The sequence below is a fragment of the Scophthalmus maximus genome, chromosome 5 (genome assembly GCF_022379125.1).
Source record: "Scophthalmus maximus strain ysfricsl-2021 chromosome 5, ASM2237912v1, whole genome shotgun sequence".
Lineage (NCBI taxonomy): Eukaryota > Metazoa > Chordata > Actinopteri > Pleuronectiformes > Scophthalmidae > Scophthalmus > Scophthalmus maximus.
The window spans coordinates 11,085,627-11,106,458 of record NC_061519.1 but is presented as its reverse complement, the minus strand read 5'-3'; the positions used below and the strand labels follow the sequence as shown (position 1 = coordinate 11,106,458).

Below are 20,832 nucleotides of genomic sequence, written 5' to 3'. Positions count from 1 at the left end.
TTGCATTTCTATTTTGGACCTTTTTATGTCTGAAATTAATATGAATCTAATGAATTATAATCCAAAATTTTTTTTGAACACTATCAAGAAACTTGGAAAAAGAAAATCGGTGGAAATCTCGCATCCACCAACACATTTCAAGTCAAACTATGCACAAAAGCATGCGTCTCTTATAGGGTTCAGTTTGATCTTCTGTCTGAGCTGATGGAAAGACACTGTACGAAACAAAACAATGGATATTATAATGACAAATGCACATTTTTACAAAAGAGGGTTTCAATTAAAGGTACGTTGGATATCTAAGGCTGTTCACAGTAAAGTGAAGAAACTAGGAACACATCTGCATCGTCATGAAGAGTTTTTATTTACCACGAAGTGGGAACATGCAGATAATTGGCTGACCATAGCATCATACTTGTTTTTCTCCATTGTTTTCAGCCTTCTATGCAAAGTCAGCTCTGTCCTTGCAATAGCACAATGTTTTGGTCAAATCCCCACACTGACACATTTCAAAACACTGCAAAGTGACATTGATAAATGATGAGGAGACGGCATGGTGTGTATATCTGTGACATTTATCAGGCGACATTCATTCAGATACATTTTGGGAGTAGGTCTACAAAAGCACCATGTCTTATTTAACCTGTGGTTTTGGAATAAATCTAGATGTTCCATTTGGATTTATATTCTATTCTTTCTCATATGTATCTTTTGCCCCAAAAGGAGCAGACACAGAAGATATGATTACTCTGCAGCCACAGACATCTACTAGTATGGATGTCACAAGTTGCTCCAACAAGTCCTTCTTTCCTTTGTTAATGTGCTGGAAAGCTAGACAGCTGTTCACCACCCACGAGTGGGTGTCCACTTCCCCAGCAGACGCCCCCCGGAGTGCACATGGTACACGGGATGCATCGCTGCGGTTGCACAAGACTGCGGAAATCAACAGAGATGTTCAGACGAGAGAAGGGTGACAATAAAACTGATAAAGAATAGTCTGAGCTCCAATTCAAACATTACTAACATGGTAGGGGATCAGCATGAGCTGAGTGCCGAGGGGGTATTTGCTGAAGTCCAGCTGTCCTGAGGCAGGCTCCACTCGACCATGCTCTTGGGTCATGGACAACAACCTGGAGGGGGAAAGTTTCACATCAAATCTTCAGTCATACTCCTTCATAACATACTACTCTATCACTTATATTAGAGGTATGAGTATTATTACTTGAGGTTTGGATGTCCTTCAATCACAGCATATCCAGTAGGAAGTTTTCCAGCTCCATCCAGACTGAGGGTGGTGGACAAGAGCAGGTGAAAAGTTATGTCAGGGCCAGTTATCACATGGTCAACCAGTGCAGATCTAACAGTCAGGAATGTGAGTGAAAGGGGGAGTAATCAGCTAATTATTATTAGCTTCAGTTGCTACAGATACTATTTATTTGCATGAATGTGTATTGAGCAATTTACGAGCTGGATCTGCAAATTCAAACAGGGTAACCAATACTAATGAAGACACCTGATTCCGCTCCAGCCACAGTCGATCAGGAGCTGGTTCCTGTGGCAACAGTGTCCGATGACCCTTGTCAGAACCCTCACAGCTACGTCCTCCAGACTGCACGAGCCAATCACAGACTGCTGCACATCTGAAACCCGTCAAAAAATGATAATGGCTGTTTGGTCACTCTTTTTGGTCAATTACAAAACCCGCATAAACAAACTAGCGCACTGATACAACTGCATCCTCATTCGTCCACACACCATAGAAGACGTAGTTTCCGGGATGCACCTCGCTGAGCTGCGCCATCTCTTTGACCGGGTGACTGCAGGAGGGGGTGGAGCCAATGCTGGACTTACAGGTGATGCCCACAGCCTTCAGTCTGCCAGAAACAAACCCAGAGAAGTAAATTCGTGATCATTTCAATACAGCATTTCCTGAGACTGTAGCTGTAAACACAACACTCACATCCATCCATCCATTATCTATACCGCTTTATCCATTAAAGGTCACAGGAGACTGGAGCCAATCCCAGCTGACATTGGGGATATGTGGTCGCCAACATATAGAGACACACATTCTGCTCAATTAGGGTCCCCAATCAACCTAACCCCAGTCTGCATGTTTTTGGACCGTGGGAGGAAGCCGGAGAACCCGGAGAGAACCCACACAGACACATGGAGAACCTACCCATAAGCTTCTTGCGGTGAGGGAGCAGCGCTAAACACTTCACCACCGTGTCGGCCCAACACTGACCTATAAGCCTTTTTTTTTCACATCAAGGTAGGAAAAGCACAGGTGTTACTAAAAATGTTAACAATGGCTCTGTTCAAAGGTCCCAGTAATTCATTTAAATATTTACACCCGTGCTTTTTCCACTGAGTTTGTGACCACCCAACAAATGTACGCCCAAATATTCACAACTAGAGTGAATCAAGTTTCAAGTTCTCTCTCATCATCAGTTCTGTGTGTAGGATTGAGTGGCATCTCGCAGTGAGGTGGCGGATTGCAACTAACTGAATACTCCACCCCTTCACCCTTCCTTTTCCAACCATGTATGAGAACCTACAGTACAGTGGCACGTCAGGTAGCGCAGGTCAAAGGTTCTCTCTAGAGCCAGTGTTTGGTTTGTCTGCTCTGGGCTACTGTGAGATAATGACAGTGCGACATGGTGGACTCCATGGAAGAGGACTCGCTCCTAATGTAGATATAAAGGGCTCATTCTGAGCTAACGAAAACACAAAAATTCTTATTGTCAGGTGATTATACACTAATTAAACAGATAATTATGAATATTATATTCCATTTCTGCTGAAATATCAACTGAATCCTTCACACTGGTTTCTCTCCTTTCTCCTACAATCACAGCTACAAGATCATAAAACAGAGCAAAACAAGTTTTACTTGTCAGGAAGGAAAAATGAACACACTCTAAGCACAGTGGTCCACGCCAAGGGAGTACCAGTTTACTTCAGTCTTACTTTTCCATGAACTGCAGAGTCAAGCTGGTGGTATCCTGGGCGACAGTCTGTACCTGCTCCACTCCTCTGCAGTTGTAGGAGTTCCCACAGTGGGCGTACACTCCTGTTAGCTGCACACCCTGCGTCTCCGCGATGGCCCGGGCCAATGTGAGCGCCTCGGGATCTGAGTGCAGCACACCGGCTGCGACGAACAGCACACATTCGATCAGCAGCCGCTCGGTCGCTGATGAACGAGCTGCGTTGGGGGTTTCCCTGTGCGCTTACCTCTCCCGTTGCCGCAGTCCAGCTTCAGCCAGACGTGCCACTGCCGACCGTCTCTCAGTGGTCTCTTTCTGAGCTGTTCAAGAGCATCAGGGTGATCCAACAACACCTGGAAGAGATCGAGCCTCTCTGACAGGGCTGCACACCGCTCTACCTACACACACACACACACACACACACACACACACACACACACACACACACACACACACACACACACACACACACACACACACACACTAACACACGGTCAGTGGCAAAGTAGGGTCACTTCACTCCTCACATTTTGAGTTTTCTGCTGGGACATAATAACTAACAAGTATGATAAAAAGAAACTGTGTCAGATTAATGTTAATTGCAGTTATCTGCATGTTGATATTAATAATAATTTATTAATTGAATGGCAGAAAATGCACTGTTTTGATAATTGGTGAGTGAAATTAATTAGTTCTACCTATGCTTCTCCTGCCCTGACGAGAAACGTCTGCAGTGTCCAATTCCATTCTACATATTTAACATTAGTAAAGTATGTGCTACATGCTATTCGTCATACGGTAGAGTTTGAGTGTGAAAGAGAACTGGGACGTAGCCGAAGGTGAGGTGAAGGAACCTTATCAAAGGGAACAGAGTAAGCATAGAGGATGTCATCATATCCGTGGTCAGCATAGAAACAGGCCTCTGCGAGTGTGGACACCACGATGCACATGCGTGATCCACCCGTCATGATGTCAGCACACTCACTACACATGAACACAAACACTCAGACTCAAGAACTTGGCGGTAATATCCTCTAACTGTGACTGAGCTGCTGTATATTACTGCACTGTGTGAGTGTGAGAGTGTGTATTCATACAGGGTTTTGTGTGTCTTCATGTGTGGCCGAAGCTGGACCCCCAGCTCCTGACAGCGTTCAATCATCCTCTCTGCGTTTCTCCTCACTTTGTCCACATCCACCACCAGGGCAGGGGAACACAGGGCTGAGAGGGGCTCCCCATCCATACTGGCAGCACTGGAGCAAACACACACACACGCACGCGCGCACACACACACACACACACACACACACACACACACACACACACACACACACACACACACACACACCGCAATTCTCATGCAATTAAATTTGTCTGCATGACTGGCTTCAATGGCCTCAACTCATAAACTAGTCCTGCAGTACCACTAGTGGCATTCAGGTTATGTAAGGTAGAGAGAGACCTTTAGTCTTTGAAAAGTACACACCCAGATGTTTCTGCTTGAACATTTACCAATTTTTCACTTACACTTGCACTACTTACAAATGCTGAAAAGCATAATCTCGATAAGTGACCAAAATTGAGATTATGAAAACAATAGACAATATTAAAATGAAGCCCAGGTTAGGAAAGTGTCAACAAACACACCAGATTTTAAATGATGTAGACATTTCTTTATTTGATTTATGTACTGTAGCAATAAATAATACTTTATTATATCTCAACGAGTGCTCATTGTAGACTTTGTATGAAGCTACTTACCTTATTTTAAGTTTACTTACCACTTGGCAGCTGCAGGTGAAGGTGAGGCTGGGTATTTCAAGAAAGGCTGTCGTCACCAGGGGGTTGATGATCAAACTAAGAGGAGGCAGAACTTTCTTTTACCAGTTTATTGGTGAGCATAGAGTGGATGAGTATGTGTGTGTGTGTGTGTGTGTGGTCAACAGAAAACAAAACATGCAAGATCCACAGTGATCAATCAGTCGTATTACTATCACAACTAGCACTTTGAGATTGCTTTTAGCAATGAAAAGTGCTCTATAAATGAAATGTATTATTATTATTATTATTACAACTAACCACAAGACTACAGATTCAAGGTAATTAACAAGCTGCATATTATGTTCTCTTCAAGCAAGTCCAGATATAAACAATATTGATAACAATGTCTCCTTCACTGAAAGCATGGAATGTCACCAAATAACAATACTGACTATGCATCAGTCACCTATAAGTAGCTAGTCATGGTGCCAAAAGAGAATGGAGTGCAAATGTCACATCAATGTTAACCGTCCCGGCAGAACGTCAGTCCAAAATTTTAAAAAACGTATCGATCTTCAAGCACAGCGACTTCATGCACAACTTAAGCAAGTTACAATATGCATCTTACTTATCCTAATCCACGCGCACTGCCGATCCACGGGAAACTAAATGCTTGTTAAGCTGGCAAACTTATCCCGATACAATGGCATGTTGCTCTGGTCTCCTCCTTATTCCACGTCCAGGACAGATTCCCTGTGCGAAACACGTTCTAGCGAAGCCACCGCTTGAAAATCGATGCTCGTCTATTGAAAGAGTAACGGTACGGGTGCCTAGAGCGCCCAAAAAGGACGGCGACAAACAGTACAGAACAACAGAAGAAGAAAAAAAGACATTACATCGAACATAACACAACAACAAGTATCATAACAAAATATAGTATTCGTTATATAGCATAATAATGATACATGCAATGTTACATGTAACATTTTGTGAGGAATCCTGAAATGTAACATGAAACATTCGACGAATTACTTTATGTGTTTTCACTGTATAGTTGATTAAAAATTAAACCGAAAAAAGTAAGCTCAAATATCACTGACATGACATAACCCTCATATGAAATATCCAATTAAAAAAATAAATAATAATAATAATAAGTGACATGCAGTTTTCAATAGATTACAATGCTTTGGTCGATGTCCAAGTCAAGTTTCAAACAATTTAACTGAGGAGTTTATGAGAAGAGCATTGTCAAACTGCCATCATTTCTTCATATGAACAATTCCAAAGGTTGTGTATTAGTGTGGGTGTGAAACAGGACAAAGAGAGTTTGTGCTCGTTAAATCTATGATACTTGAATCCACATTTATTGATGATTTCTGACAGATGCAAAAAAAATGACTCGTCCACTCCACACAGAATAATAGAAATTCATATCAGTGATACCTCTGGATCTTTCCTTCCTACAAGGATGCCAATCATATCTGTTTCTATATGTGATGCCTATTGCATTGACACTCCATGATAAAGCTCTTTAACTGGAACCACTGGGCTCTAAATTCATACTGAGCCACATGTGACTGCTTTGATTACACAAAAAGTTGTGCAAGTTTTCACAACATGAAAAATCCATGATGGCATTACAGTGATATGCTTAATAATTGATATGAATATGTTTTGCTTTAATTGTCATGTGAATAACACACCGATGAAAGCATCTAGTGCAGCATAAACACTCCACTTTACAGTGGTGGAATAAGCACATCATGTACTGTAAGTACAATTTTGAAGTAGCCTGTTATACTTAACCCTAGCACATGTGGAAATAGCCTGTGTGGTACTTTCCTAATAGTGTTGTCTAAAGGGACCAGCAGAGGGTCCCCTTACCAGACTGCTGGTCCCAGCTCCAGAAGAACAGGGTTCAAACTCAGCAATTCCTTCTGCTTTTATCTGAGTAAAAAACCCCAAACACTTCTCATACAATATACAAAGAAAATTATTCACATTTTCTGGTGCTTTCTCTCTCTTGCTCGCTCTGAACAAGGGCCAACAGAAGTCACTTGACTGATGGCCATTATCGAAGGCAGACACAATGTAGACAGATAGGACTGGCAGGAGCCAGACTATCAGTGTGGACACGACCCACGGGCAAGCAGCAGCAGCTCAGAGAAGTAGTCATCAGATGGTATGGACCAGACCAGGATGACACATTGTTTTAAAATTGTGAATTAGCACAGAGGTGGGCTGACAGCGCTTTTTTAAAACCCCAAAACTAACTAACATACTGACTGACCGACTGACTGACTAACTCACTGACGAGTGTTATTGATATTCCAACATGATGAATATTCAGAATTTCAGAAATTGTGCCTCAAGACATCTGACACTTTTTTTTAAAGATAAGATTTTCCCAAAGGAAGTGTGTTTTTTTAGCTTTGATATTTCTGCTGATCAGCTGGCTGCCTGTTAGAATCAGTTTCATTGAGAAGAAAGGAGAGAGGATGGGGGAGTTGGACGAGGGACACGTGTTCGAGTTCTTCTACATGATGGTTTCTTTCCCTATCTTTTATTTCCTGTACTTTAGTCACTACTAGAGCTATGTCGTTGTTGTGTAGGTTACAGTGATTTAATGACAAATTGTACATGCATCAAAAACACATATACATACATAAGATCTTGCAAAACACAAAACACAGTGATGGGGTGACCACATTAGGCTTTATTTGGACTTTATGTTTACAGATTTGGCTTCTTTGTCTGTCTAATTAACCACAGTGTGTGTGTGTGTGTCTGTGTGTGTGTGTGTGTGTGTGTGTGTGTGTGTGTGTGTGTGTGTGTGTGTGTGTGTTCATGTCTGATTCCTGTGTGGTTGAATGCTGGGCATTTAGGTGTGATTTTTGTTTTCTTGGAGAAGACATGTCTTGGTGTGTATTTTTATCCCCTGAACAAACCACAGTTATAATAGCATTACATGATAAAAAAACACATCAAAACCAGTCGGATGGCTTTGTCCATTTTTCTATTTTAGCACCTTTAATGTAATTAATGTGACAATGTGAAGAGAGACTGAGAGAGAGAGAGAGAGAGAGAGAGAGAGAGAGGGAGAGAGAGAGAGAGAGAGAGAGAGAGAGAGATTCTCCAAATTGAAAATCAATACAAGATAAAACAAAATAAAGCATTTGCTTTCGTACACATTCAATAATCATACACCTCTTCACTGTGATACTTAGTGTCTTTGGTTTGGCGTGCCGACCATGTCTTTAGGACAAATAGCACAACCAAAGTGATTTTTGCTAGCCTATGTTTTTGTTCCTGTGTGTGCTGCTCCTACTGTTTTGGCTTTGTAAATTTATCTTCACCAATAAAAAAAAACAGGATATGTCAGTGCCTTACATCCATCATTCATAATGATAATGATCACAGAGGTTTGTTGATGCACTTTGTGAGTGTTAACGTGTACACTGAAGGAAGGCCTTTCTCTCACTCTACAGATTCTACTTGGTGTACAGCGTTACAGTTCCCCACTAGCATATCCAGCGGACAAAGCGCTCAAAGAATGAGGGTTTGTTCAGCACGGTGTAATCATTTCCTCTAAAGACGGCCGACATGTCTCCTAGGGACACCTTCCGCAGCACCTCTTCATCTGTGTCAGTTCCCATGGCGATCACCGTGGGGACCCCTTCCGCTCGTCTCATGGCAGTTACGCCCTCATCCAGCTGCTCACTGGAGGTGATGCCATCAGTGATGAACACAAAGGCCACCTCAGCGTTGCGGCGAGTCTTGCGTTCTCCCCTCTATGAACACAATGTGCAACATTAAAAGCATAACTGCAACATTTAAGGAAATATACTTATTCTCTTTCTTCCAATACATAGATGTCAGTTCCATAAAGACAAAAAAAACAGTGAACAGCAGCAAGTAAAACTACAAACTGTCATTCATTTGTAAAAATGAAACTAATTAAGTACAATGTGTACATTAAAGGTATCGTTAGGTGTAGTTTTGAAGCTTGGAGAGAACCGGGCTGATTCCCTGTGATTACAATTTTTAACTAATCAAAAAACCTCAAGGCTCCATCTCTGTACTTCAATGAATAGTTTTGGAAATACACCTATTCACTTTGTTGCTGAGGGTTAGCTGAGAAGATTGATACCGCTTTCATATCTGTATATTGAATATGAAGCTACAGCCGGTAGTATAGTTTAGTTCAGCCTAAGACTGAAAATTGAAAGATCGTGCTGGACTAATTCTCTTCTGGGAAGTCCCTGCGTCTGGTCAACAAATATTTTCACATGTTATAGTAATATCATAGTTTTTAAACTTAAGGTTTTGCACACTTTAAACAAAGAATGTATTTTGTTTTGAATTAGTTGGAGGATTTGTCACTTTTGGACAGAGCCAGATTGTTTCCTCCTATTTCAGTATCTATACTAAGTTTAGTTCATTGCTTATTGACTATAGTGTGTGTTTGATATACCTGTAAAATCACCACATTGTTGACAGCATGGATGATGGCACTGCCCAGAGCCGAAGAGGAGTCCATGTAGTTCACAGATGCCAGTGAATCAGCGATCACTGTGAGATTGTGTGTGAGCAAGAACTCCACCCTCTGTTCCGTCGGGCTGCCGTACTGCAGCAGAGCAAAGCGGGCGTTCCTCTCATCCAACGGGCCATTGGCCAGGGTGAGGCGACGGGCCACGTTCTCGATGAACTCCTTGGCCTTGCGGTGGTTCTCCAGTCCCATCCTCTCAGAACCGTCCAACATGAACACCACATCCACTGGGCGCTGAACACAGCTCGCCACTGCAGGCTCTGGAAACGGAAACACATGCATGAAGTTTTGAGTCAAACAGTGAGCTAGAGGTAGAGCACAGACACTCAGTGGTCAAAGCCAGCAAAAATATCATGTCACATGCTATACTTCCACACGTGTTAGTCCCAGTGCAGCTTTATGATCCACTCTGAACATTCTCAGATCACCAGTGGCCTCATTGAGGAAGCGCTTTTTGTTTGCCATTTTATTAACTTGAGACAACGTTACAAGAATACATTCCATTTCATACGAAACAATATTGTTCACATTAGCAAGTTGCAGTCAAAGAGCTCATATAGTACCATAACATTTGGTTATGGCTGCTCTGTAGTCATTTTCCACTAGTCATCCTACTTTACCAGCCAAGCCACATGCATAAAAACAAGCACCAACCGAGGGCACAACATACAATAGTTCCTTCATTGTCAGTGCCAAGTCAATTGACCGACCATCCCACTTATACCAACTCCTGACTCATATACAGTATACAGTATACTGTGACATGTATAAAACCAGACATTTTCCACATGTAATGGTCTTTTCATCAACATGAGTCATTCACAGAACACAGGGGGAAAAAGTAACGGCTGTAACCATGGATATGTGCAAAACAGCTAAAAAAAATAAAATAATAAAGGCTGAGTGATTCAGCGAGCTCATGATTCACAGTGGAAATGAGGTTTCATCAAAGAGCTACTGTACTCCCTACAGAAGCAACATGAATGGATCTACAGAGGAATTGTTCTCACCATAAAAGAAATGGATTGACATTCGCTTTCCATGTGAATGGAATATGTTCCTCCACTGAGGTGGAAGAAGTGATATGTATCATATTACTGACAGAGATACTTTTCTGAATGACAATGCCACTTACGTACAGTATGTTAATTGAGGAATTCTCTATGAGGAGACATAAATCCACATTTTGTCTTTCGCCCCATCATATCCAGCAATTATATACATAAAGCTGTTATAAATGTTATGAGGCCCGCTTCATATCATGCGATTCTTTTGCATTAGCCCGGTGGCATATTGCACCTACAGAGTTAAAACAAATGCCCAGTTTGAATAAAATCTATTCTATGTCCAGCATTAAGCTTATTAGTCATCGGCATCCATTTTGGCGAGGTAGCATGGTTAGCATATTAGCATTAGCAGAGTCCCATGGCTTTCTCTGGGTCTCCCATAATGTCCCCATAGACATATTTGAAGGAGTCGATGAACAGCTGGGTCCACTGCTGCCTGTCCGCTCCCTGGGCGAGTTTGGCTCTCTGGGCTGTGTATGCCATGGTTGCCACGCCAACCCCATACTGCTGCTCGCTCAGGCCGTTCAGCAGGCTGGTCACACCCTCCAAAGAGGTGGGGACCAATGAGGGGCTGCCTTCCTCGGCCAGTGGCTTCCAGGGGGGAGGGGCTTGCCCCACAGGAATGCCCCCTCCTGCAACAAGCGGGCGGAATAACATTGTGGGGCGGCCAACTATGACGCCCAACGTATGTCGCATTTGCACAAAAAAGGCAAGTTGGCCCTGTCTGTCGGTCTTGTAGCCCCAAATATTAATTGTTCCATAGCTAACTTTAAAACAGACACATTGACTTCAGCAGAAGCCACAATGCTTTGAATACTTAACATAGATTAAAGGCGTCAGTATGCTTCAAATGTATGGACAAGTATGGAAACAAGAATGTTATTATTCGTCATTCTAGAGAGGGATGAGACGTAAGATGAATCATACAAAAGGGGATGGCTGCGCACGCTTTAAGACACTCTGTACGCATTCACCATGTTGAACTTGACTGTGATGGAAAAAGTTGTGTGAAGAATGTAAAACAGAGCTTGAGAGAGAAAACCTACATATATTTTCACCTCCACATATTTAAGTGAGCATACACATTGACTGGCAAGCACTTTGTTTAAAGGATACTGACGCCTACAAAATGCTGATTATCCAGGCCTAAATGTCGATGCCATGTGAATGAACTTTGAAGAGAGATACAAAGCGAAAACAAAAGCTTTTTTTTCAACGCATAATGTTTTAAAATCTTACCTGATTTACAGGGGAGATCAGGGCATACAATGATAGGCTCTGAAACCGAAGACAGAGACCAGAATGTCAGAGAATGCGGTCAAAAAACCAAAACAACCTCTCGTAGCCTGAACACGAGTTTCCGTAAGGTGTACCTGGGCAGAGCACGTTTTCGATCTTGTCGATGAACTCCTCTGCCACCAGGTCTGCAAAGCGCCTCATGCCCAGCACCCTGCCATCCCTCTGGCAGGCGATGCTCTTCAGACTCTCATTCTCCTCAATCTGGTCGAACATGTCTCCGATTCCGATGGCACTCACGTCGACACTCTCATCCCTGCTCACATGCACCAATACACACAAATGCAAGCAATGGGATTAAATTCGCATCCTGCCCACGAATGCTAATTTGCAAAACCCCAAAATACCCAGTCCCAGTGTCAGGCACCTGCAGAGGTAGGTGAGCAGCGAGTCATCATCCCTCGGGTCAAAGCGTCCATCGGTGATGACCACCACAGTGACGTTGGCTTTGGCTCTGCGGCTGTCCCTGATCAGGTTGTCGTAAGCGTACTTCAGAGCAGATGGAGTCCACGTCCCTCCGGCGATCCACTCCAAACGCTTCACTGCATCCTGGACGGTGGGAGAAGGCAGCATGTGAGCGATGTGTACACTGTGCAGTGGCGCATGGTTGACTCTAAACTGCAGTTCCCATGATCCTCGAAAATAAGTAAGATGTCATCCAGTGCAACAGTCTAACGCATTGTGAGCTCTATGACACACTACTACACCAGGCTTTGACAAAAAATTTAGAATCAAATCCTTGGTTTTAGTCTTTTTGGGGATTGACAGTAGAAAAAGATAGCACCAAGAATATCTCCAGTTATCCATTAAGGAGGGTCTACCTTTTTCGTGTCCCAGACATCTTTTGGTAAATGCTAGAAATATATATACAGTGAGACATTTACACGTGTAGCTGTGATCTGGACGAAAGACGACAAAAGAACAGTCTGTGCTCCATCCTAAAAATAACCTTAGAAAGCTTTGCGTTTGCGTATGTTTGTGTGTAAGACCTTGAAGGAAGACAGTGAGTCGATCTTGGGGTCATTGAGTCGGATGGCCTGAAACGTTCCATTGTGACTGTATTGAACAACTCCCACTCTTGTACCTGGGAACACAAGCAACCACGTCTTCATATTTAGGATTGTTTTTTTTCATATTTAGAATTGTTTTGTTTCATATTTAGGATTGTTTTTTGTTTATTTTTTACATTTGCACAGACTCATGTGTGATTATAGTTGTACATTCACCTGTGTCTGATTGGGGGTCTTTGGCAAGAGATCCCAGTCGGTTGATGGTGTTGATGACAAAGTTCTTCTCCAGGGTGAAGTTGGTGAAGCCCACTGACTCTGAGCTGTCAATCACAAACACAATGTCCAGGGCTCCGCAGCGCTTCTCGCAGTCTGCGGAACGAAAAACACGGACGGTCACGATCTGACAGCCTACCGGACTGTGCTCGGATCACGAACGACAAGGCGGTGCTGGATAGACTCACCACAGCAGCCGCATGTCTCCCTGATGTAGTTCATGACATCACATTCCTGCAGGAAAAAACAAAAAAAACACATCATTACATCCTTTGTATCCTCTGTGTGTTTTTAAGTGGATGTGCCAGCAATAAAACAGCCATTAGATGGGATTTTTTCTCACAGTGAGGCCGGGATCTCCCTCGGGGCCTGGGTCGCCCTGTAGAGGAGGAGAACGAACAAAATCATATCCTGTTTCTCAGCTTCTTGTCTAGTATGGGATTTCTAGCAGATCATGCCAATGGTTATACAGGTAAACAGATCTGAACACATCAGTTTAACTTTGCTTTTTCTGGCTGGATGCAACTGGAATATTTTACAGGTTGCTTCACCTGCACTATGTCAGTGAGCAGAAAATCACATGTAAAGTATGTGCGGTACTTACGTCACGTCCAAGCTCTCCTCTTGGTCCTCTAAGGCCAGGTTCACCATGAGGCCCTGGCTCACCCTATTGTAAACAAAGAAAACCAAATAATGTAACCATGAACACAGTTTTCCTCAAGTAACCACGTTCACTTAAAGACCAATGGTTACTGACCGATTCTCCCGGGGTTCCTTTAGTTCCAGGGTCGCCTTTATGACCACAGTCTCCCCTGCTGCCACGGGGTCCACGATTACCCTTCTCTCCTCTGTCACCCTGCAGAAGGGCGAAGGATAGTTGTTGTTTTTTCAGCCAAGTGTGTCATTGCCATGGGCAAATGTGAGGAGAGGAAGTGCGTGTGTACATTACCGATGGCCCTCTTGGTCCAGGATAGCCAAAGCCAGGTCTTCCATTATCTCCCTGAATTGAGATGAAATGGAGACAGAGAACTGCAGCAACAGGGATGAAAAGGAAGATGCTGCCTACCACACATAAACACAGATACTCACCTTTGGTCCAGGCTGTCCGGACTCCCCTCTTGGCCCAGCATCACCAGGGTCACCTCTTGTACCCTACGATACAAACAGCATTAAAGCAAGCTAGGCAAGCACTTTTTCATATGACACCCAAATGTTACATTTTACCTACATTTCTCCCAGACTCCCCTGGGGCCCCTGGTGATCCTCTGGGGCCTGGCAAACCATTGTCTCCCTGTTCAGAGGAGAAAGTGTTGACAACAGGTGCAGTGGATGGGAATGAAACTCAAAGAGTGTGTGATGTCCATTGGAAGATATATGTACAATAATACAATTCTTCCTTCCTACCTTTGTACCTTTGTTTCCCGATTCACCTGGAAGCCCTCGCAAGCCCTCGGACCCCATTTCACCCTGAAACATTAGTGAAATGAGCAATGAGCCCTCTTGTGGTGTAATAATGTTTCTCGTTGAAACACACCTGGATAGAGATAATTTTAGCCTATGCAAAAAACATCATAAATGTTTTGCACGTGCGATTGTATGAGTGAAATCATACCTTTTCTCCCTTAACTCCATCTGGCCCTTCAGCACCCTTTGGCCCATAGTCCCCTCTCCTTCCCTAGAACAGAAAAAAACATTAGAAAACCATCAGGCAACACAAAGATAGATACAGACAGTAAAAGGTCATGGGTGAATCATGTTGTTCTTACCAGCTCTCCTTTGCTTCCTCCAAGTCCAGCAGTTCCCTATGAAAAAACACAGCACATTGGTGAGCCAATTAAAGAATGTATATGTGTGTCAATGTATTTAAGTCTGCGACGACTTACTGGGGTTCCTTTCTGTCCGGGGATGCCAGGTGATCCAGGACTTCCCCTCTCTCCCTGCAGAAGAAACAACAGACATTAGCCTTTTACCTCCAACACTCACCACTCCATATGACTTCTGGCCGACTACTCTGTTTCAGAAACGGGACTGGTTTACCTTCGGTCCAGGCTCTCCAGACGTGCCAGGAGGACCAGATCTACCGGGGCGGCCGGGATCTCCCTGAAGACAGGACACAAACACAATTTAATCTAAAGTCGGACGGATGATGGTTTGTGCTTTGAGTGGAGATGAGACCATTTACCTTCTCTCCATCAGTTCCAAAAGGGCCGCGTTCACCGACATCCCCAGGGTGACCATCGGGACCCTGCGAAGTATCAAACAAACACCATAAGCAGGTCATAACACAACACACAATATGGGTGCATCAATAATGTTGAATTGGGTTCAATGTCATACTCTGTCGCCTGGGTCTCCTTTGCAGCCTGGAGCACCGATCCGTCCAATTTTACCCTAAATAGAAGAAGACAAAGAAAATAAATATCACATTACAATAACAGCAACAAACCAGAAAACCACTATCTGAACATTTTCAGTTGCTAGAATTTTGTACAGCAAAAGCTGGTCATCGAAATAGTCAAAATGAGTCCCTTATAGATCCTACCTTCTGTCCATCAGTGCCATTGCGTCCTCCGATGCCAGCCACACCCTAACGATAAAGAGAAGAGACAATTAGTGGAGAAAGACCAATCACATTCCCGGGTGAGGGGATAATCAATAAATAAATTAGAAATAGACAAAGAAAAAGGGCCTACCTTCTTCCCCTGAGCTCCAATCTCTCCCTTTGGGCAGACAGAGGATCAACAGTCATTTCATGTACATTGAATCACTGCTAATGCATTTATGGGTTCATATCTCATCATCGTGTGAGCCGATTACATTGACTTTCATCTAAAAGCTTAATTTATTCAAATTCTTGAATGATGATGATCCAAATAGATGCCAGTTGATGCCTTACCTTGTCGCCCAGAAGACCTGGTTCTCCCTAGAGAAAGAGGGATAAAGGAAACGGAAAACGGTTCATCACTAAATGATCCAAAACAAAATTAATGTTTCGCGTGGTACAGTGGATGGCGGGTAGGTGAAAAGTGCGGCATCTTACTTTGATACCGGGCTGACCGATGGGACCCTCAATACCCGGGTCTCCTTGGCGACCCCTTTCTCCTTTCAGACCTGGATCGCCGTTGTCACCTTTAGCTCCCTGCAGTCAGTTGATGAAAAGGAGAAGATGTCAGCGAGGATGAAAGTGACCCGTGTATGAATATGATATGTATTATATTATTATATGAATATATAAGTGTGTGAGAGAGAGACGTACTTTTTGTCCTCTGTGACCTTTCGGACCATTAGGCCCTGGAGTCTCCAGACAGGAAACCTTGTAGCACTGTGTTGTAGAAGAAATAAAAACAGAAACGATCAGTGTTGACACAGCCTGAAAAGTCAATGTTGACATTTCTAATTATTTGTTCTCTCTACCTTCTTACCTCTACGTACGCCAAATGTTTCTGTGAAGACAAATGAGACAAAGTGTAAACATAAGAGGCACAGATCATGTTTCATGTTTCTCATTGTGTCCCTGTGTGCGTGCGCGTGTGTGTTACCATTGTGCTAATGATCCGGTCGATGGTGTCCGTGTGTATGATGGCTCTGCCCTGGCTCAGATCCACCGCCATGAATTCCCTCCTGTAGACCGTCGCTGGAGAGTTGGCGATCTCCCTCAGACCTGTCTCTTCAACGTTCTTTGTTGCCGCTACGACGAATAGCCGGATGCCCTCATCGCGAGCCCTCTCTGCCGCCACCTTGATGCCCCCACACGGGTTCCCAGTCACATGGCCGTCTGTGATGACCACAGCGAATCGGAGGGACCTTGGGTACGAGGGTGAACGCAGCATTTCCTGGGTCATGTTGGTGAGGGCGCAGTCGATATAGGTGCCTTTGCCCAGGTACCGGATTCCTCTGACACCCTGGAAACAGTGGGAGGTGTGAGTTAGCATCAAGGCTGGATTACCCACCAGGTATTTTATTAATGGGGAGGTATGCTTGTTTGGTATATGCACAATAAGTTAGAGGAGAGGACTGATGCCACTCTCATAGTCCTTCGATATACCCAGCAGCAGGTTCGTTTATCTTAGCATAAACACTGGAAACAGTGAGCCTTGGCTGTGTCTAACGGAAAGAACGACCACAACCCTCTGGAGCTCATGCATTTCTAATTTGTACACAAATCCCAACAGTAAAAAAAAAAACAATTTGCATTTTTCAAAGGGGGATTTGTGCTGGACTAATTCTTGGCAGGAAGCAAATGCCAAGAAAGCAACATGTGAAGTTGTCAGGGAATTACTGCTCTGGCACAAAATCCTGCGTAAAAACGCAGTGTTGTTTTTTCTTTGTTTTCTTTTGTGCAGTTTCGACCAATGGGATAAAACATGTAAATCGGTGCCTAAGCCAAGCTAGCGGTTTCCAGCCTTCTTTGTGTTAAACTAACTTAACGGGCTTGTGGCTGAGAGTGGCACTGATATTCTGATCTAACTTTTCGGCACAAAAAATATACCTTGAAATGTAGAAACATTTTTATTCCAATATATAATCGATGTGGTAAGGAGAACAGAACAGACAGGAAACACCGGATACATCTGCGTCCTCCAGTCACCAGTTTTTGCTGTTTTGTTGCCCCCTAAACCGTTTTACCCATCCCTAGTTGTCATATATAAACATCCATATATTCAATCTTTAATCAGAAGTGCAACCATGCACCCAGGGGCAACAACTTTTCACATATTAAACTACTATTGGGCCTGGTCACAGGTCAGAAATACCCATTCATATTAAGAAAGGGCATACATTCAAGAAGATGCAGAACTGTGGAATGACCAAAATGGAAACTTGTTTTTTTGAAACCAGAAGTGACCATATTTGGAGGAGCGGGGGTTGGGCCTGACTGAGAACTTGTCCACTGCACGTCCACCTACACCTGTGGCCTTGCACCCATTGGTTAGTAAAAACTAGAGATTGAGACACAAACTGCACAGGAAAATAATTTCTGACTTTGTAAATCAAGTGAGAAGTAGAGTCATTTTCTCATAGACGTCTATAGAAATTGACTGGCCTTTTTGCAACCAGTGCAGTAGCCCTCTGCTGGTCATTTGAGATAATACAGGTTTCAGGCACTTCCATATTGGCTTCACTTTCCAGATCCAGTGACAACTGCCTCCATTTAGAGCAGACGTTACCACAGTATTTTGAAATCAATTTCCAGGATTGAGGTCAAAACTTTCAAATACCTCTAATTCAGTACGTTATCTCTTGCCTAGACACATAGTACACACAAATGAATTCTGCACAAACTACTAATCTTTGACTTTATGATATATGTATGTGTATGTGTGGGTGTGTCACTCACAGTGATGAAATCGGTCTTGGATCCGATACGACTGAACACCTGCTGCTTCTGGGAGAAGTGCAGTCCACCGATGTTCCAGTTGATCTGCACAGCACCTCTGAAGTCAGCATCGTCCAGGCGTTGTACAAACTCCTCGCTGAATTTCTACAACAACGAAAAGGACAGAAGACCTCAAAAACAACAAGGCAAACGCAGCCACTTTGGTCCACGGTCATTTGGAGACAATGGGATATTTGGGATAAACAAGGAACCTTGATGCTCTCCACTAGTGATCCAGGGGGCGACTCCTGCAGGGCGATGGTCTCAGACGTGTCTATGGTGAAGTACACGTCGATGGGACATTCATTCTTCTCTGGAGGGGAACACACACACACACACACAACACGTTCCATGTTATTTTACTGAAGCTGTGTCAACACATGAAGATGACATGTTGAATCTGTAAAGTAACTCCAGTTCAGCTTCCTGACACTCACTGGAGCACTCCGATGTCTGGCCGTGTGTCAGGGTCCCGAAAAGAAGGCCGAGCACGATGACCTCTAACCCCAGCATCTTCCTCTTGTCCTGTCTGACACAAAAAGGAACGAGGCACATGCCTGAGCGAACAATCTGTTTGTGCCTTTTTTCATTTCTTTTTTTCATTAGAAGTAGAAGTAGATGTGAAGAATTTCCTCATCATTTCTCCTACAATATGATTGTTAGCGTGCAGCATTAGTTGACAGCTGAATTGATTCCCCCCCAAAAACTTTGATCGTGCACCTGGTATCAGCTCAGGGGAGTCGCACGAACAAATGTCGACGGACTGTTGCCGAGGGAACAAAATGGCTGCCACAGTTATGTAATCAGTTGGAAGACTTCACATGAGTAGGCCACGGATCTTCTTTTTTTCGTGTTTGATGACGAGAATGGAAACAACAGAAACTACGATAAGTGACTTAATGACATTTGATTAGTTATACACGCTTGGCAAGCTACAGCCACGACCTATGGATGTTCAGTCACATCCACTAAATCTATAGGCTACAGGCCCGAGTGGTCAATAGACTCACTATGTGACCAAATGAAACTCGGAAGATCAAAGCCTTTGTCAAATTGTCTAATCATAATGTAGCGCCTAATCCTTTCAAGCCATTGGAGAAATCATACAATCATTACTTTGAGCGACGGCAGGAGATGAACAGAGTCTGGTTGTATTTGGCGGCTGAGAGCAAGCTGCTGGCTGAACACAGCAAGCCTCACCTCTCAGTTTTCAACCACCAGATTTCACAAGGCCACAGTCTGCTGCCCTCCAGAGGATTTCCCTTCTCCCACACTACGCCCAGGTTCATTGGATGTCATGTCTGATGTCCCCCGCAGGAGCTGTCAGGGTTCATCGGCTTATGCTTGTAATTTTGATTAGCTTGCCTTAGACAACTTGTCTTTTGACAGGTTCATATTCCAAGACAAATTTGCAATTAATTAAATTACCAAAAAACAACTGACACACATTGAATGAGGGGCCTTGAGTCATCTGAGGGTCTGCGTCTCTACACTGAAATGGCCTCTGGACGTCAGCTGACTGCCCTCACACCCAGATGACACTGTCCAACACTACAACCAACGTGCCAGCAACATGTTGCTGAAACAACCGTTGCCCATTACAGCAACCGTTCTCTTTTGCTCTGGCCCCCTCTAGCGGACAGACAGCTGTGGTCTGCGGAGGAGTCGCTCCTGCAGATGTCCCACTCTTCTCCCAATGCCCAGGCCTGGAGTTTGAGTGGTAGCCCCCCCCCCCCCCCCCCCCCCAATCACAGGTTAAAATCGTGCAAAGGTATAAGAAATAAAAACACTACTAGTAGCGCCCACGTCCTGCATATGTTTTTTTTCTTCTTCTCATAAGGCAGTAGTTGGTGGTTTTAAAGAATTTGCGTATCCAAAGTTTGTTGGCGCAGCGGCTTGGTTTGGCTGAGCAGAAACCATCACTACGGTGAATGAGAGTAAGTTTCAGGACATGCAGAGAGATAGAGGAGACAAGGCGGAGAGCCGGTCAGAAACAGGCGCTGGGAGTAAGAGGGAGAAATAGAAGGGGAGAGAACAGAGTGCGGCACATCGTTGTGCGTAAAGGCGCCACTTACCTCAACTCTCTCCAACAGCTTCAAAACTTCGTGGGCAGCGGATCCTCTGCCGATTATCTCATCTCAGCAGGAGCGAAAGCCGAGGAAGAAAAAAGGGGGGCCACGGGATGAGAAAAAAATGGGAAATAAAGCCTCGGATGCGCGTTTGCTTCACGCAGAAGAGCCGTCCGTTCGCTCTCCTGTCCCGGTCCAGCCCCAGCGACAGGCTCTGATCCCTCCTCCTGCACGCGCACGGCGCACCCCAGTGCTCACCCCTGTCCTGTCCGCTTGGAGGCGCCGTGGCTCCGCAGGAACCCCGTGTGTGCGCGCGCGCGCCTACACGGGGTGTATTGTACCAGTATTATTTGCCCTGCACCAGTAAAGTTTGGAGGCCAAAGCGAACCTGGAGTTTTCAAGAATATGCCCCCCCATTCCCTTCGGGCACGCCTTAA

General features: G+C 44.1%; 2 protein-coding genes across 4 annotated transcripts; both read right to left on the bottom strand.

Annotated features, from left to right (window-relative positions):
- Positions 1 to 341: 341 nt before the first annotated feature.
- On the bottom strand, positions 342 to 5,566 carry zgc:162816 (uncharacterized protein LOC571260 homolog). The gene is made up of 11 exons (XM_035635453.2): positions 5,380 to 5,566; positions 4,772 to 4,847; positions 4,088 to 4,243; positions 3,845 to 3,974; positions 3,238 to 3,388; positions 2,974 to 3,154; positions 1,756 to 1,874; positions 1,514 to 1,640; positions 1,223 to 1,285; positions 1,025 to 1,130; positions 342 to 933 (listed from the first exon to the last, which is right to left on the bottom strand). Exons 3-11 carry the CDS (start codon positions 4,231 to 4,233, stop codon positions 844 to 846), a joined length of 1,113 nt encoding a protein of 370 aa, XP_035491346.1. The 5' UTR covers positions 4,234 to 4,243; positions 4,772 to 4,847; positions 5,380 to 5,566; the 3' UTR covers positions 342 to 843.
- A 1,884-nt stretch (positions 5,567 to 7,450) lies between these two features.
- On the bottom strand, positions 7,451 to 20,627 carry col6a2 (collagen, type VI, alpha 2). Of its 3 annotated transcripts, none has more exons than XM_035633777.2 (32): positions 20,402 to 20,621; positions 18,764 to 18,855; positions 18,539 to 18,639; positions 18,288 to 18,431; positions 16,489 to 16,851; positions 16,372 to 16,392; positions 16,206 to 16,271; positions 15,990 to 16,088; positions 15,846 to 15,872; positions 15,643 to 15,669; positions 15,492 to 15,536; positions 15,287 to 15,340; positions 15,132 to 15,194; positions 14,987 to 15,049; positions 14,833 to 14,886; positions 14,716 to 14,751; positions 14,562 to 14,624; positions 14,354 to 14,416; positions 14,178 to 14,240; positions 14,039 to 14,101; positions 13,899 to 13,949; positions 13,707 to 13,805; positions 13,554 to 13,616; positions 13,293 to 13,328; positions 13,138 to 13,183; positions 12,893 to 13,045; positions 12,656 to 12,750; positions 12,034 to 12,215; positions 11,744 to 11,922; positions 11,610 to 11,648; positions 9,229 to 9,563; positions 7,451 to 8,545 (listed from the first exon to the last, which is right to left on the bottom strand). In XM_035633777.2, the coding sequence occupies exons 2-32, from the start codon at positions 18,837 to 18,839 to the stop codon at positions 8,276 to 8,278; spliced, it is 3,039 nt and encodes a 1,012-aa protein (XP_035489670.1). In that variant the 5' UTR covers positions 18,840 to 18,855; positions 20,402 to 20,621; the 3' UTR covers positions 7,451 to 8,275. The 3 variants fall into 3 exon arrangements, with proteins under 3 accessions (XP_035489670.1, XP_035489671.1, XP_035489672.1); XM_035633778.2 differs by lacking the exon at positions 20,402 to 20,621 and adding an exon at positions 19,047 to 19,267; XM_035633779.2 differs by lacking the exons at positions 7,451 to 8,545; positions 9,229 to 9,563 and adding an exon at positions 9,743 to 11,002 and having other exon boundaries at positions 20,402 to 20,627.
- Between the last annotated feature and the right edge of the window lie 205 nt (positions 20,628 to 20,832).